The following is an 18148-nucleotide window of genomic DNA, read 5'->3' as shown; positions in this document are numbered from 1 at the left end:
CCCAGGGTTTTCTCACCAAGCAGGCAGGCCTCGAGGGCCCGAGGGTTCCCAAGAGGTGCAGATACTTATCTCGTCCTCCCCCACTCTCCCTTAACTCTGCTCCTCATTTAATGGGAAATAAATCATCTTGCTCAACTTGACATTTGTTTTCTCCCCGGGCTTAGAACTCTCCACCACTGTCTGACTGGAAAGGATTTAGTGGCCAAGAAAGCAAGCGTGTTTTGTCTGTCCACAGCGGACACCAGAGGGTGACAGATCTAGGCCAAGGCTCAGACCCTGTTCAAGTGAATCTGGTGGCATCAAAACATTTAACATGTTTTTAGAAAAGGTGTGCCTCAAGTCCCATTGTGTCATTTTTCTCCCATTAGTGCATGTCTTACATTTACTATACTTTTATTGTTTTATAGTGTACCACTAAATGATACACATGAGCTGAATTTGCAAGTCTAATTGCTGATTTCATCAGGAATCCTATTTGGGAGAGAAATAGTTACTCATTGGGAGTAGGCATTCCCTTTGGACACCTTTTTTGTTCCTGCCAGTTTTCAGTGCTGTTATTGCTGTCTTGGCACACACTGTCTCCAACGTGTCCAAGCTCTTGACTGCAACGCAATGAGTTACAGAGTCCCCTCTGACACCTTATAAGGATCTTCAGGAGAGTTCCTCAGTTGATGTATCTCAATTAGGATCGTTTAGCAGCTCCTTCCCTTATAACTGTTGTAACTTGTGATGCCTTATAAGATGGCTCGCTGTGTGCCACTAGATGGGGACATTGGATGATGGAGAAGATACTGGCCTTTTTAACTTAGTTCTTGCAATGTCCAATGTGAGTATGGGTCATGACATCAACAACTTCACTGGACTTGAGTAGCATGGGTTCTGCCACTTCCATTATTTCATGATGCCATCTCAAAAGAGCACCAGTTGCTCCAGCAGTAATGTTCTGTGACAGGTATGTGTAGGTTCCAGCGAACTGCCTCACGAACTAAACCCAGGTTGTTACTATAACTGTTCCCTGTATCTCTAGGACTAGGAGATACAGTGCAGAGCGTACACTACTAATCAGCCTTAGGACATGGCACCTTGTGTTATGGGCCTTCTCCAGTGCTTCTTTCAGTTGTTGCTCAACTTGTACTAAATGCTGTAAGAGTAGAACAAACTAGGAATGTATCTATTCCAGCATTCCATCTCCAACAGTGGCAAATCACACACCAGCTAGAAGCTTATAGGCAGGTCATTCCTGTTGCTTGTTTACCAGATCTGGTATTCAGAATTGCCTGGGTCCTAAATGCCAGCGTTCTTGAGCTCTTGTGGTCAATAACTACTGATATTGAGTGTTGGGAGAGTGAGAGCAGACAAAAGAAAATATTTCTTTACCCAGCATGTTGTTAGTCTGTGGAACTCCTTGGCACAGGATATAGTGATGGCATCTGGCCTAGATGCCTTTAGAAGGGGATTGGGCAGATTTCTGGAGGAAAAGTCCATCACAGGTTAGAAGCCATGACAAGGATGTATAATCTCCAGGCTTAAAAGGAAGGTACCTCAAAATGCCAGATACAGGGGAGGGGTATCAGGAGACAGATATCCAGTGATTTCGTGTGCTCCCAGAGGCATCTGGTGGGGCCACTGTGAGATACAGGGAGCTGGACTAGATGGGCCCTTGGCCTGATCCAGCAGGGCTCTTCTTATGTTCTTATGTTTATGTTCTTATGTTGGCCTATTATCGTGAATCTGTGTAATCCACATTTAGGCTATTTAAGCTAATGGCCGCCACCTGATCTTGTGGGAGGAGATTTGAACTTGTTTTTTTAATGTGGAAATTTTTGTCTTCTTGCATCTACTGCTGTTTGATTTCATTTGGCCAGTTCTGGGTTCTCTGTTGTGAGGCAGGAGGGAAAATATATGCCACCTCCTTTGCAAAATATGGGGTCTGTTGGTCTCTCATAGCCTGTTCACAACCTATTCCTTTGTCATGCTTTGTCATGTCATCCTCCATTCTACTGGGCAAGGACTGCCTTGCTCCTTCAGATCTAACTGTGCCATGTATTCACCAGGGTAGAAAAGATGTGGTGGTCAATAGCGGTTGGCACTAGGAACATAGGTGGAGAAAGAGAGCTGGGAATTGGGGGTGCAGAGGGAAATCGGGGCAGTGTGTGGGATGGCCTGAAAAATGTCATAAGAGGAGAAGATGCTGGAGCCTGTTCCTACAAGGGAATGAATATGAGGACAACCTGCTGCATATAAAGCTTGGGAGATGGAGGCAATGGAGGAAACTGGCTGCAACTCTTTACCGATGGGCTGCATCAGACAAACTTGGTCTCTGCATTTCTACAGGCTGGGTTCAGAAGATGGGGATGGTGCTTGGTGCCCTGAGATCCCTGTAGAACCAGATGACCTCAAAGAGTTCCTAGAGATCGATTTACATGCTTTGCACTTCATCACCCTGGTGGGAACCCAGGGTCGCCATGCAGGAGGTCACGGCAACGAGTTTGCTCCAATGTACAAGATTAATTACAGCCGGGATGGCACCCGCTGGATCACTTGGCGGAACAGACATGGGAAGCAGGTAAGGCAGCCCGGAGGATGAGAGGGAGGGAGGTGATGTTGATGGGGAAGACACACGGTGGTGTTGCTATTCGTTGTTGTTAACAATGCAGGCATCTGTGCTAAGTAACAGATTCATTCTGCACAAACTTTTGTATGGTGGGTTGCTTTCTGACTTTTTCCAGAATGCATTGCGAAGAACCTGGAAATATGGCCTCAGAAAGGGCAGAGGCTGTGGCCAGAGTGAAGAAACAAATGAACAAACAAACATTGTAGACTTCTGAATTGGAAATACAGAGCCTCAAAGTTATACCCCGAGCCTCAAGTTTTTGCATTGATATTTAAACCTGAAAAATGGGGCTGTCATTTGCAGAAATACTAAATGGTTTTGACGTGGGACGTTGTTCTGTGTTGGCTTGGCCCTTGGTTGTGCAATGCCCAGAGGTTTTGGTGGGATGTCTACAGCAAAAGAAACTGCTGGCCAATGTGTGCTTATTATTTGTAGAGGGGAAACATAAGAGGACAAGAGATGGTGTATTACAGCTCTAACTTAGTCTGTTCTGTATGTTCCACATACCCTGACTACTTTTTATGAATTGCCTGTTCAAGTTGCACTTGCCTTGAATTGTTTGTTCCTTTCTCTCAATTCGCTGTTGGTGGCATGTTTATTCTTCAAATTTAAATCAGCTCCGTGCCCGCTAAGCTGTCTTTGCTCCCCAACTGAGATCTGGTTCTCTAAACCAGTGGTTCTTAACCTGGGCGATAATGCTCTCCTGGGGGCGATTTCATTTTTCAGGGGGGCAGTAGAATGAAAAGGGGCAGTGTGGGGGCGCTGGAGCAGAAGGGGGGCGGTAGGGGGGCGCTGGAGCAAGCCAAACCTGTGAAGATGGCTACAGCCTTTTTACAATGTGCATGAATATATATTTTCCTCCAATCTTAATTTAGTTTCAGAGTTTTTGTCTTGAAAGTTTTAGTTCCTGCATTGCAGTTTGTTTTTATGCCCTTTTTTATATTTCTTTTTGCGTCTTAAAATTTGCTTGCAACTGAATCATTAAATGTTACTTTTTTGGGGCATTTCATTTTCTTGGAATTGAATTTTGTTTTCAGGGGTCATTGGATTTAAGTGTCACAAATAAATAAATAAATAAATAAATAAATAAATAAATAAATAAATAAATAAATAAATAAATAAATAAATAAATAAATAATATCATCGTGGGGAGGGGGGCGATGATAACTTCCTCAATGGCTCAAGGGGGCGTTTCTTTCAAAAAGGTTAAGAACCACTGCTCTAAACCAGTGGTCCCCAACCTTGGGCCTCCAGATGTTCTTGGACTACAACTCCCGGAAGCCTTCACCACCACCTCGGCTGGCCAGGATTTCTGGGAGTTGAAGTCCACGAACATCTGGAGGCCCAAGGTTGGGGATCACTGCTCCAAACAGTCAAGAGCCTATATTGAAATAAGGAGGAACACCTGTGTCTGACTGATACATTTCAAATGATAGGGATTGTATAACTAAGCACTTATGTAAACAGACAAACAAACACATCTCCACACATGGGAAACTGTTGCAATGTTTTGAATCTCTGGTAAAATTCCTTTTTGCTGTAGAAGTACAGAGAACCACAGAAAAGAATAGCTACAAGTTCACCAGAGTCGAACTCTTTCTCATTAAATGGTACTTAAAATCTCAATAACTCACTCTTAGACATTTGCGGGAGAAAGAATAAAAACATTCCTTTACTTACAGTTACTTGAAGTTACATACCATGTATGCTGCTTTTTTTACTGCACATATACGGAGCAACTAACTGAACTGATCAACAGCAAACAAACAATTGAGAAAAAAGAGGGAAAGACCACTCAGCAGAGAGGCATGTCTCCCTTTTAAATCAAAGGCCAAAGGAATGATTGAGTAGTGCTATATAGACAGACAATTGCTGCAGCCCCCCAGAATCTCTTCCAATCACTCAAATCACAGACAGCGTGAGAGGTTGCAATCAACACTCCTACAAAAATATACCAGGAAGAAGAGCTGTAGCCTCACTTTCCCCCTGACATGCTGTCTTCCAATATGAAAAGGATTGGCATGCAAGGAAATTCTATCATGTAAATCTGCTATCTTGTCAGGAAATGTAATTTTGCTGCCTTAAGTGAGAGCCAAGTACATTTTATGTCAGGACATTTGCAATCATTTTAAAAGCAATGACTAAATTGAACTGCAGGAGGGCTATTAATTTCACTGGGGAAGTGGAATTCATGGGGGATTCTACATTCACCATATAATTCCTCCATAACCTCCCAGCTGTTATTTGGTCAATAAGGGGAAAGCTACAGCCATGAGCAAATGGCAATTTGGAGCTAGGATGGTGAGGTAGTGAGATATTGTTCAGTATCTCTAGCGCATCTGCTCCTCTGTTGGTCAGAGGGAGAGATCTGCTCCTATAAAGCTGGAATTAGTAAAACAAAACCAGAAACACGCTCCAGGAAATTAATCATAGACCTTCTAGTTATCAAAAGGTGTAGTTTGGCACTCAGTTATAAGCAGGTCAAAGAAAAAAGAATTCAATCAAATTTTAAATCCTCAGTATTAAGTGAGAGAAGTCATGAAAATAATTTGCAATCACTTTGGAACTTAGATTAACTTTATAGCAGAACTGTAAAGATTTACATGGAAAAGTCTCTTATGCTGAGCAGCGAGAGAACACCATCAAAACAATGGAAGTGCTCGTGGTGTAGTGGTTAAACCGCTTTACTGCAGCCAAAACTGTGCTCACGACCTGGGGTTCAATCCCAGGTAGCTGGCTCAAGGTTGACTCAGCCTTCTATCCTTCCGAGGTCAGTAAAATGAGTACCCAGCTCGCTGGGGGGGGGGGCAATGTGTAGCCTGCATAATTAACTTGTAAACCGCTCAGAGAGTGCTTGAAGTGCTATGGGGAGGTATATAAGCAGCACGCTTTGCTTGGCTTTGTTTTAATTTCACTTTCATCCAGTGAGTATGGGTGTATCTCCTCTCTGCCTTTGTTTTGCCCGGCAGCCATTTTCTTCCTCACTGCATATCCTTTTCCCATCCTAGGTGATTGATGGAAACACGAACCCATATGACATTGTCCTGAAAGATCTAGAGCCACCAATCATTGGTCGATTCATTCGCTTTATCCCTGTGACTGATCACTCCACAAATGTCTGCCTCAGGGTGGAGCTCTACGGCTGTGTCTGGCTGGGTAAGCACAGCATCCGTCCCTTCAAACTAACCAATGTTGAGGACAGGCAACATTATGGCTGTCCCAGAAGCTTCCTCAGGGCATCTAGTCCTGTCCAAAATGTAGGTTTTAGGTGGGTAGAGGGTGGCAAAGTACAGCCAATCTGACACAGAAGCCAACTATGTTTAACACTGATGAGTTTTGGGACAGGAATGACCTTGGGTGCCTGGCTGCTTCCCTGGACAAGGAACATATTGCTCACCATAGTTCTGGTGAGCAATATGGCAGGGCTTGCCCAAGCTCCAATAGCATGAACAACAAGTGAGGTGGGACTGCTTGCTTTTCGTGGTTTTAGGGCAAAGGGCAACAGTCGTTTCCTCCCCCCTCTTCTTTCTACTCCTTGTGACCTCACTGAGATCACCTTTCCACTGTCTCAGGGCTTGTCTACACAGGCGTATTTGGAGTGAGCTGGCACAGACTAAATGAGGTTGCCTTAGGGGTGGGTAGAGGTCCAGCATGCCATTTGAAGGGATCCCTACATAGAAATGGCATGCTCACCTCAAGTGACCATATTTGGTCTGGCTTCTGCTGCTGTCAGTTTTCCATACAGTGGACACTCGACTTACAGATGGCTCCACATACAGACTTTTCGAGTTACAGATTTCTCTGGCTGCAAAATTTAGGTTTGATTTGCAGCCGGAGAATCGACCTACAGACCAGGAAAAAAAACCAAAATGGAACAAAAATGGCCAGTTACGGATTAATCGGTTTTCAATGCATTGTAGGTCAATGGAGCCTCGACCTACAGACTTTTCAACCTGCACCCACAATTCCAATATGGATTACAGTGGACCTTCTACTTACGGAATTAATCCGTATTGGAACAGTGGCTGCAAGTCGAAAAGTCTGTAGGTCGAATCTCCATTGACCTACAATGCATTGAAAACCGATTAATCCCACAACCAGCGGTTTTTATTCTATTTTTGTTCCATTTTGGTTTTTTTCTGGTCTGTAAGTCGATTCTCCGGCTGCAAGTCGAATCTAAATTTTGTGGCCAGAGAAGTCTGTAACTCAAAAAGTCTGTAAATCAAGCAGTCTGTAAGTCGAGGGTCCACTGTAATTCCGTAAGTAAAGGGTCCACTGTATTGTGAAGTGGCTTAAGAAGACAGCTGCTTCAGGATATTGGCAAATTAAACATTACCTCTGCTCTGTGGAGGGGCAGAGGAAGTTTAAAAAAAGGTTTTAAAAAGTTTAAAAACTTACATTTCCCAGATCAACTACTGTATTTCTCTCTACATGGGACTTCCCTTGAGGCTGATTCAAATACAGTGGTGCCTCGCTTAACGATTGCCTTGTTTAACGATGTACAGTGGGGTCTCTATTTAAGAACGTCCCTACTTAAGAACAATTCTACTTAAGAACAGCTCCGTTTGCTAAATTTTGCTTCTACTTGAGAACAGAAATCCTAGATAAGAACAGGAAAAAAAACTTTTCCTGCTCTTTTTTTAACCTTAGGTCATCTTAGGTTTAAAAAAATTCTCCCCCTAGTGGTAGAGTACGTGGTAGAGTACGTATTAACCAGCTTTGCATTAGTTCCTATGGGAACTAATGCTTCAATGTACGAACGCACCTCTACATAACAAAAAAACAGCCAGAACGGATTAATTGGTTTTCAGTCCATTGCTTCAAAATTAGCTTCGTCAGAAGTGCTTTTAACACTGTTCCCTGACCTAAGAAAAAAAGAAAACATGTCCCCCTCTAGTGGCAGAAGGCGGAATAGCAGCTTCCCATTAGTTTCTATGGACGGAAAAGAGCAGATACGAATTAAATGGTTTTCAATGCATTCCTATGGGAAATGCAGATTCTACATAAGAACTTTTCCACTTGAGAACCACCTTCCAATATGGATTAAGTTCTTAAGTAGAGACCCCACTGTATTTGCTTAGCGATGAGGTTTTTGGAGCGATCCTGCGCTCCGTTTAGTGATGTTTCCAATGGGGAAATTTCGCATAGCAATGTTTGGGACCTTGCTTCACTTAGCGATGACAGTTTAGGTCCCCCTGTTTCGCTTAGCGATGTCCGTTTTCGCTATTTTAAAAGTGTCTTAAAATGTTCAAAAACTGTTTTAAATGCTTGGAATCGTTAGTGCACCCTGTAAAACCTTTGCAAACTTAATTTGGCTTTGTTCTGAGTCTTTGTTAATTTTTGGTGAATTTCCCCCCCCCCCATTGGAATGCATTGAACTGTAGGTTTGACAGCTGTTCTGGCTCATCTCCACTGTTTGCCTGTTGTGTCTAGGATCAGGTTCAAGGTTTTGATGCTCTATGGTTTAGGACCACATTACTTGTCGAAGGGCCTTTCCTCAATGTCATCTGCTCAACCCACCAGAGCTTCTCAGACTAACTCCTCCAGGTGGCCCCCCAGAGGGAGACCTGGAAGTCCTCCACAGGACAACAGGTCTTGATGGTGGCTCCAAGGTTGTGGAACCAACTCCCAGCGGAGCTACACTTGGTCCCCTCCTTGCTAACATTCAGAAGACAACATAAAATGTTGCTGTTCAGGGAGGCTTTCAACACCAACTTTATTTGATTTCAATCTTCTGCTCCGTCTTCTGTCATAATTTAGATAATTCTTTTTGGTGTCATTTTTTAATTTTATTAATGTCTTAATTTTTGCTATTTAGTACTGTGTGTTGTAATTATCATTGTAAACTGCCTAGAGTAGTGCTTCACACTAATGGGGAGATCACAAAGATAGACAGACAGACCGACAGACACTGATGTGCTGCATCACTTACATTTTTTAAAATTGAAAACTGTGTTTAGTCGTTTAGTCGTGTCCGACTCTTCGTGACCCCATGGACCAGAGCACGCCAGGCCCTCCTGTCTTCTACTGCCTCCCGGAGTTGTGTCAGGTTCATGTTGGTTGCTTCGCAGACACTGTCCAGCCATCTCATCCTCGGTCGTCCCCTTCTCCTCTTGCCATCACACCTTCCTAACATCAAGGTTTTTTCCAAGGACTCTTTTCTTCTCATGAGATGGCCAAAGTACTGGAGCCTCAGCTTCAGGATCTGTCCTTCCAGTGAGCATTCAGGGTTGATTTCCTTTAGAACTGATAGGTTTGTTCTCCTTGCAGTCCAGGGGATTCTCAAGAGCCTCCTCCAGCACCACAATTCAAAGGCATCAATTCTTCGGCGGTCTGCTTTCTTTATGGTCCAGCTCTCACTTCCATACATCACGACAGGAAAAACCATAGCTTTGACTATTCGGACTTTTGTTGGCAAGGTGATGTCTCTGCTTTTCAAGATGCTGTCAAGATTTGTCATCGCTTTCCTCCCAAGAAGAAGGCGCCTTTTAATTTCAGGGCTGCTGTCTCCATCTGCAGTGATCATGGAGCCCAGGAAGATAAAATTTGACACTGCCTCCATATCTTCCCCTTCTATTTCCCAGGAGGTGATGGGACCAGTGGCCATGATCTTAGTTTTTTTGATGTTGAGTTTCAGACCGTTTTTTGCACTCTCCTCTTTCACTCTCATTACAAGGTTCTTTAATTCCTCCTCACTTTCTGCCATCAGAGTGGTATCATCTGCATATCGGAGGTTGTTGATATTTCTTCCGGCAATCTTAATTCCGGCTTGGGTTTCTTCCAGTCCAGCCTTCCGCATGATGTATTCTGCATATAAGTTAAATAAGCTGGGGGACAATATACAGCCTTGCCGTACTCCTTTCCCAATTTTGAACCACTCAGTTGTTCCATGACCAGTTCTAACTGTTGCTTCCTGTCCCACATATAGGTTTCTCAGGAGACAGATAAAGTGGTCAGGCACTCCCATTTCTTTAAGAACTTGCCATAGTTTGCTGTGGTCCACACAGTCAAAGGCTTTCGCATAGTCAATGAAGCAGAAGTAGATATTTTTCTGGAACTCTCTGGCTTTCTCCATAATCCAGCGCAGGTTAGCAATTTGGTCTCGAGTTCCTCTGCCTCTTCGGAATCCAGCTTGTACTTCTGGGAGTTCTCGGTCCACATACTGCTGAAGCCTACCTTGCAGGATTTTGAGCATAACCTTGCTAGCGTGCGAAATGAGTGCAATTGTACAGTAGTTGGAGCATTCTTTGGCACTGCCTTTCTTTGGGATTGGGATGTAGACTGATCTTTTCCAATCCTCTGGCCACTGTTGAGTTTTCCAAACTTGCTGGCATATTGAGTGTAGCACCTTAACAGCATCATCTTTCAAGATTTTAAATAGTTCAACTGGAATGCCATCACCTCCACTGGCCTTGTTGTTAGCCAGGCTTTCTAAGGCCCACTTGACTTCGCTCTCCAGGATGTCTGGCTCAAGGTCAGCAACTACATTGTCTGGGTTGTCCGGGATATCCAAATCTTTCTGATATAAAAAACTACCTCCTGGAAATTGGTGAAGGGAGCAATGAGGGGAATTATTTTTCTTTTCTTGGTGATTTTTTTTTTTAGTTTGGGTCAAGAACCAGCCTGCAGCTAAACCTACTGCCAGCCAGTACTTCTGGGAGGAAGTTTTCAATTTTTTTTCACTAAAATAAATAAATGATGCAGCATATCAACACTGCCCTAAACACAGTGGTTTTTTTTTTAAAAAAAAAAACTTCCTCTGTCCCTCCATGGAGAGCTTAATTTGCCAGTATCCTAAAATGGTGGCCTTCTTAAGCCACTGCATGATATGGGAAACTGACAGTGGAAAGCACTGTGATGCTGACATATGTGCAGATTATCTGCATCAGATGCTTCTCAGGTGTTTCCTTTCAATAGATCTATCCCTGTCCCTGCATTTAAAAATTACTTGCCAGGTTTTTCTTAGATTAGAAATCAGCCCTGAAACTTGATGTTGAATTTGTTAAAACACAAACTTGGAGAAAAAGCTCTATCGGTGTCCATAATTCTCTCCCCTGGGTTGTGGGTGGTTTTGTTGCCTGAGTAACTGCATTTATTCTGGAATGAACTAAAGAGAGGAAATTGAGCTAAAATGATGTAAGTATGTACAAAGATCTTGAGGAGACTGTGGCATTATAGGCAAATCAGAAAAATAACTTTTTAGTGGCCATGAAGGGGGAAATTAGAGAGAGGAAGATGAAGCCAATGGAACAGTCAATGGACAGTGTATTCCTTTGCAAGGGTGATATCATTATCATTTTCAGATATATAGCATTTCTATGCACTTTGAAAAGTGAGTAATGCTATACAATTGAAAAGGATAAAGAAAGCTGTATTAGATGCTATCACCCTTGCAAAGGAATATGCTGTCAGCTAAGTAGGTTTTTTAATGCACTGTCAGGTAGTACAGAGAGAACACGTAACATGAGATCCTCATGCTCAAGCTAGCAATGCCATGGGGAATCTGGGGTAGGATATCTAAATGTCTTTTGCTTTGTATAAAAGCAAAGGGGCTGGCAGGAAGGATAGAACAGGAACGGTGCAGTGTTCGGGAGTTTGTTTTTTTTAAACCCTGTATGTTTGTCACAGTTCTCCAATTTAAATCCCCCCCCCCGAAGAAGCTGCTATTTGCCATAGAAAAGGGGGTGGGGGGAGGCAGAGGCAGGACGTCATCTTTCCTTCTCCATGACTAGAAGCAATTTGGGAGAAGAGTTTAAATAGAGGGAAATGGCAGCCTATGCTGCTGCCTGATCCAAAGAGGAAGGAAGAGCTGCTTCTACCCCTAACAGAATAGGAAAGGCATCAGGAGATCTATAGCTTCAATATAGACATCAGGGGAGTTTCGGGAGCCACACTGCTACTCTAGCTGTCTTCTGAGGATGGAATAATCCACAAGTAGAATGAGTAAAATTATCTACTAGTACAGTAATATTTCCATGGGCAGTAGAAGCAGCAGCAGAGCAAGAATAACCCCTGTTCCTCCCTTTTCAGATGGGCTGGTGTCATACAGCGCTCCACCAGGGCAACAGCTGGTTCTACCTGGTGGCACCATTGTTTACCTGAACGATTCAATCTATGATGGTCACAGGTAGGTTCTCCCCGTACTATGTGTGTAACAGATGCAGATGCATCCGTTAATTCATGCACTAATATGGTCAATTCTGATAGGTAAACTTAAAATAATATGCCACATAGTCTGGAAGACCCCAGATCTTCTTCACAGTTAACTGTTCATATTACGGTAAGTAAGACCACTGGTCCACTTGACTGACAGCCCCCATCCCCCAATTTCAGCTGAAGATGCCCAGGACTGAACATAAAGTATTCTGCCTGCAAAACAAGTTTGCCAGAATCCTCTTGCAGATGGCATTACATTTGGAGGCAAACTGTTCCTTGATAAGAAACCATCACAGAAATTATCAGTTGCATACCGAGTCACACAATGTAATGTTCAGTGGTTAATGTCTATGGTAATTTCTTAACTTAAGGCAATTTGTCTCCAAAAGATAATTCATTTGTATTATGCCAACAGAGCTAAGCAAGAAGATTTGTGTTGTTCTCTATGAATGACTTGTAATCCTTCCGATAACTCTCAGAAATCTATTGTTAATAAAATGAGATGAAGACTGCGCTTTCATATCCACTTTCTTTGGAATAGGAGCCAATGAACTCAGTTTAACTTACTGCTCATGAGGCATACCAAGGACTGCATTGTACATCTAGAGAATGTCTCTCGACCACTTGTTTTTCTTTACCATAAGACAGTCATTTTCAACAGGGGCCATATGACCCCCACCCAGGGGCCCCAGCATTTTTAAAGCAGATCATAAACTGGAAACAATTCTGCACACACCACCTTACAAGGTTTGTTATGTGACCTATACAATCCTGATTCAGCCTTTATTTATTTCATATTGTGTTTATGGCTGTGGTTAAAAAAGAAGGTTGTGAATGGCTGCCATGATACAGATGCAAGCCAGATGCAAACACACAAAGAGACACACAATCACTCATAGTTTAACTAGAGAAACAGAGTAATTCTCATTTTATGTGATAAAGTCCTTATGTGGTATTTATAGTATATTGGCCAGAATCTAATAGATGTTTGTGAAATGTTTGCATAAGTTCCTAAGGCTAATTTTGGTTAATTGATGTGCAGAGGTGGTAATTGGTTGTGTGTTTGGTCATGAGCCCAACTGCGCAACCAAGATTCTGTTTGCTGACTTTTAACAGAGCACAGCAGAGCAGTGACAGTGAGACGGGTTGAAGAAGGGTAATAAGGAAAGGGTCTAGTGGAAGAAGAGACGAAAGAAAAGAGAAAACGAAAAGACAAAGGCAAGGTGAATGACCTACTACATGAATACCAGGAAGTGACCTGGAGTAACCTCAGGGAGTAGCCTGTTCAGGAGCACTGCGTGCTCAGCTTGAGAGGAAGGGGCATGTCCTGATAACTACTCTTATGGATTGAGAATTAGTTGAGAACCAGGAAATAGAGAGTAGGTGTCAATGGGCAATTTTCACAATGGAGAGAGGTGAAAAGCGGTGTGCCTCAAGGGATCTGTCCTGGGACCGGTGCTTTTCAATCTGTTCATAAATCACCTGGAGACAGGGATAAACAGTGAGGTGGCGAAGTTTGCAGATGACACAAAACTTCTGGGTGGTGAAGACCAGAAGGGATTGTGAAGAGCTCCAGAAGAAATTCTCCAAACTGGGAGAATGGGCGGCAAAATGGCAAATGGATTTCAATATAAGAAAATGTAAAGTAATGCACCTTGGGGCAAAAAAAAATATCAAAACTTTATCAGCTGATGGGTTCTGAGCTGTCCGTGACGGATCAGGAAAGAGATCTTGGTGTGCTGGTGGACAGCTTGATGAAAGTGTCAAACCAGTGGCAGTAAAGAAGGCCAATCCCATGCTAGGTATCATTAAAAAGGGGAATGAAAATAAAACAGCCAACATTATAATGCCATTGTACAAAACTATGGTAAGGCCACACCTGGAGTACTGTGCACAGTTCTGATTGCCACACCTCACAAAAACGTATAAAATTATGCAGGGGGTGGATAAAGTGGATAGAGGGAAGCTCTTTTCCCTCTCACGCAATACTAGAACCAGGGGACACCCACTCTAATTAAGTGTTGGGAGAGTGAGAAAAGACAAAAGAAAATCTTTCTTTACCCATCGTGTTGTTAGTCTATGGAACCCCTTGCCACAGGATGTGATGATGTCATCTGGCCTAGATGCCTTTTAAAAGGGGGTTGGACAGATTTCTGGAGAAAAATTCCATCGAAGGTTACAAGCCATGATGGGGATGTATAACCTCCAGGCTTAAAATGCCAGGTGCAGGGGAGGGGTATCAGGAGATAGGGATCTTGTTGTCTCATGTGCTCCCAGAGGCATCTGGTGGGGGCCACTGTGAGATACAGGGAGCTGGACTAGATGGGTCCTTGGTCTGATCCAGCAGGGCTCTTCTTATATTATTATGTTTGCTGACTCCTAACAGAGCACAGCAAAAGAATAAAAGTGAGACAAATCCCAGAGAGTGAGTAACCAGAGTGAACAACCAGGGAGTGCTAATAGGAGTTTGGGACAGGGCACAGGAAATTTTGGTTTCTGTATATTGTCATATACAGTATTAGAGAACTTTCTCAATATCCTTCAAAGTGGACAAGGCAAAGCAAAGGGCACATGTACAAATAGAAGAAAGCAAGAAGGCACTGATTATGCCCTACCTTGAGTCTTTGTCCAGTTCTGGACACCACATTTTAAGAAGGATGCATATGAACTAAAATAAGTTCAGAGGAGGGCTACCAGGATGATCAGGGGACCAAGCCCCAGAAGGAAAGGTTGAAAGAATATGGGCATGTTTACCCTTGAGAAGAGAAGACTGAGGGGTGTTAAGTTACAGGAAGGCAGATTTTGGTTTAATATCAGGAAAACCTCCTAACTTTCAGAGTAGTATGACAAGGAAATGAATTACCTCAAGGGATGGTGAGCACTCAAACACTGGAGGCATTCAGGACAAGGATATACTGCCATCTGTTGGATATAGTTGCATTTGAATTCCTACATTGAGCAGGGATTGGACTCATTGGCCTTAGGATCCCTTTCAACTCCATTATTATATAATTCTGTGATGCACCTGGCACATCATCAGTTAGATATGACAAAACTCAGACAAACACTAATACAATTCTGGCCATTATTTTTCTGTAAAAATATCTTAAAACATTTTAAAACTTAGAAGAGGTAAGCAATGACAACAGTATTCTGTAGCACATGCTGTAGTGAAACAAATGAAATAGCTCTCACATGAACACATTCTCATATTATTGCAGGAGAGACCATTTGAATGTTCTAGAAATATCTACAGTAATCTGTATTTTTTTCTATGAGGACTATTTTACAAAACAAATTGTCACATGAAAATGGCATAGCAAAAGCATTGTGGCTCATTTTCAGAGAATAAGAAGGTTGTTCCTGTAGGTGAAAACGAACCTTGAGGGACGCTCCTCTATGTGGCAGTCTCCCGTGTCTCACAGAAAAGGAAAATAAAAACTACACATCGGGTGGAGGAATCCCACTTTTATAGGATGTGGTGAACTGCCACAGGAAGCAAAATTTGGCCAAATCTAGCACATGCATGGAAGCCTTTAGATAAAGGTAAAGGTTCCCTTGACATTTAGTCTAGTTGTGTCCAACTGTAGGGCACGGTGCTCATCCCCATTTCCAAGCCATAGAGCCAGCATTTGTCCAAAGACAATTTCCATGGTCACGTGGCCAGCGTGACTAGACACGGATCACTGTTACCTTCCCACCAAGATGGTACCTATTTATCTACTCACATTTTTACATGCTTTTGAACTGCTAGGTTGGAAGGAGCTGGGACAAGTGACGGGAGCTCACTCCGTCACATGGATTCACTCTTACAACTGCTGGTTGTCTGACCTTGCAGCACAGAGGCTTCTGCGGTTTAACCCGCAGGGCCACCACATCCCTATCGGAAGCCTTTAACGCCTGTCAGTTGCACGATGTGAGGAGTTGACTGATTGGAAGAGTTTGCTCTGATTTTGGCTAAACTGGATTTTTCATTTAAGTCCTTAAATCTCAGATTCTACAGTATATCCATTGGATCAGCTGTTTTTGTCAGTTTAGGTCAGGAGTTATTGGTGAAATTTGAGGGAAAATTTTAAATCTCAGAATGTCTTTTTGTTTTTCTCTTTTTTGTTCACTACCAGCATGACAGAAGGACTAGGTCAGTTGACAGATGGGGTTTCTGGCCTGGATGATTTCAGTCAAACACATGAATACCATGTATGGCCTGGTTATGACTATATTGGCTGGAGCAATGAGAGCACCATCAATGGATATGTGGAGATCATCTTTGAATTTGACCGGATCAGGAACTTCACCACAATGAAGGTTGGTTGCGACAGTCATCTGCCCACTTCAGAATTCCTTTTAGATTGAGATTGGAGTCTGTTTAGAGAATTCCTTCCTCTCAGCTGTGTTTCACACACCAGAAGCAGCTCTAGTTCTTATCAAAATCAATGGCTACTCTTGATTTCAATACCCAGGCAGGCTCATAAAGGGAGACATGGTCTCTTAGATAGCTTTGATGCAAGCTTTTTAGGGTTTTACAGGTTTGAACCAGCAATTTGAATTGTGCCCAGAAACAGATGAGTGGCCAGTGGGCTACTGTAATGGGAGAGTTATATGTTTCCTGTAACTAGCCCCAGTTAGCAATCTGGCTGCAGGATTTTGAACCCTCTGGAGTTTCTGAACAGTTTCCAAGAGCAGCTCCACATAGAGTGTGTTGCAGTAATCCAGCCAAGATGTAACTAATACATGTGTGGCCATGGCCAGATTAGACCTCTCCAGGAATGGGTGCAGCTGTCATGCTAGTTTTAACTGTGCAAAGATACTCCTGGCCACTGTTGAAACCTGGGCCTCCAAGCTCTGAGAAGAATCAAAGAGCACCCCCAAGCTGCACAGCTGTGTTTTTAGAGAAAATATAACCGCATCAGTACAGGCTGAATCCCTGTTCTACCTTTTGGCTGAACAAGAACACCTTTGTCTTGTCTGGATTAAATTTCATCCAATTTGTTCCTGGCATCAGACATTGATCTAGATCTAAAACAGCTTCCTCAGATTTAGTTGGGAAGGAGAGATTTTGTTGGGTGTCATCAGCAAACTAGTGACACCAAACCCCAAAACTCTGGACGACCTCTCCCAGTAACCATCATGTGGATGTTAAATAGCATAGGGGACAAAACAGAACCCTGGGGGACACCACAGGCCAGTGGCTAGGGTGTCAAATAAGAGTCCTCCAGCACCACCCTCTGGGTTCTCTCCTCCAGGAAGGACCAGAGCACTATAGAACAGTGCCTCCAAGTCCCATCCCTGAGAGATGGTCCAGAAGGATACCACGGTTGCTGGTATCGAAAACCTCTGAGAGGCCCAGCAGAACCAACAAGGACACACTCCTGTCCAGTTCCTGGCATTGGATGTCCATCCAGCAAACAAAGCAGTCTCCATCACATAACCAGGCCTGAAGCCAGATTGAAATGGATCTAGGTAATCAGTCTCATCCAGGAACCCCTGGAGCTCAGAAGCCACGACTTGCTCTACCACCTTGCCCAAGAATGGGACATTAGAGAATGGGTGGTGATTGTCTGATACCATGACATCCAAGGAGGTTTTTTCAATGATAGTCTTACTTCTGCCTCCTTTAAGCATGCTGGGCCCCTGCCCTGCTGCGAGGAGGCATTCGCTACTCCTCGTACCCGCTCGGCCAGTCCCTGTCTGGCAGCTTTCATAAGCTAGGAATGTCCAAAAAGACATTCTCTTCCATCAGACTGTGATGGAATAGGCCCTTGACCACTTGAAAGAGCTCTGCCAAATGACTCAGTGCAGACACATAGGTGGTAGATAAGAATGACCTCTTTGTTGCCTCCACTGCCACAGAATAGGCCTTCTAATGGGCCTTAAATTGTGTTTGGCCAGATCCACTCTTGAGTTTTTTGCCAGTTGTTGGTAGGTGCTATCAAGCTGCATCTGACTTTATGCCTGGCCCTATGAATTATTTAATTAATGATTTTCAAAAGGTCTCATAAAACCAGGCTTGATCAAACCTTATGCCATAAAGGCCATGGCTTTCTTTGTTTGAGTCAATTCATCTCATCTTACTCTCTTCCTAGCATTAGTTTTCTTCCCAGTAGATCTTTTTCTTCCCAATGATATGCCCAAAATATAATTTCCTCAGTTTAGGCATTTTAGTTTCTAATGAGGGTTCACGCTTTATTTAATCTCTGTGTGTTCCGTGCCATCAATTGAGAACATACTTATAGAGACCCTAATAGGGCTTGTTTGTTTGTTTGTTTAATATATTATTTAAAATATTTTTACCCTGCCTTTCTCCATGTAAAGGATCCAAGGAAGCTTACAGCAATGAAAGACAATATTTAAAGTTGAAAACAATGAGTATACAACAGT

The 18148-nt window shown here is 43.1% G+C and overlaps 1 protein-coding gene across 2 annotated transcripts in view; it reads left to right on the top strand.

The window, feature by feature from the left end:
• The window catches only part of DDR2 (discoidin domain receptor tyrosine kinase 2), an 83814-nt gene that overhangs the window by 24084 nt on the left and 41582 nt on the right, over positions 1-18148 (top strand). For both annotated transcript variants that reach the window (XM_020798567.3, XM_072998242.2), the window contains exons 4-7: positions 2335-2566; positions 5623-5770; positions 11645-11741; positions 15892-16075. In XM_020798567.3, the coding sequence (XP_020654226.2) occupies positions 2335-2566; positions 5623-5770; positions 11645-11741; positions 15892-16075 (661 nt within the window). The remainder of the gene's footprint in view (positions 1-2334; positions 2567-5622; positions 5771-11644; positions 11742-15891; positions 16076-18148) is intronic.

This window comes from Pogona vitticeps, chromosome 4 (genome assembly GCF_051106095.1).
Source record: "Pogona vitticeps strain Pit_001003342236 chromosome 4, PviZW2.1, whole genome shotgun sequence".
NCBI classification, from domain to species: domain Eukaryota; kingdom Metazoa; phylum Chordata; class Lepidosauria; order Squamata; family Agamidae; genus Pogona; species Pogona vitticeps.
This window is presented reverse-complemented; position numbering and strand designations above follow the sequence as displayed.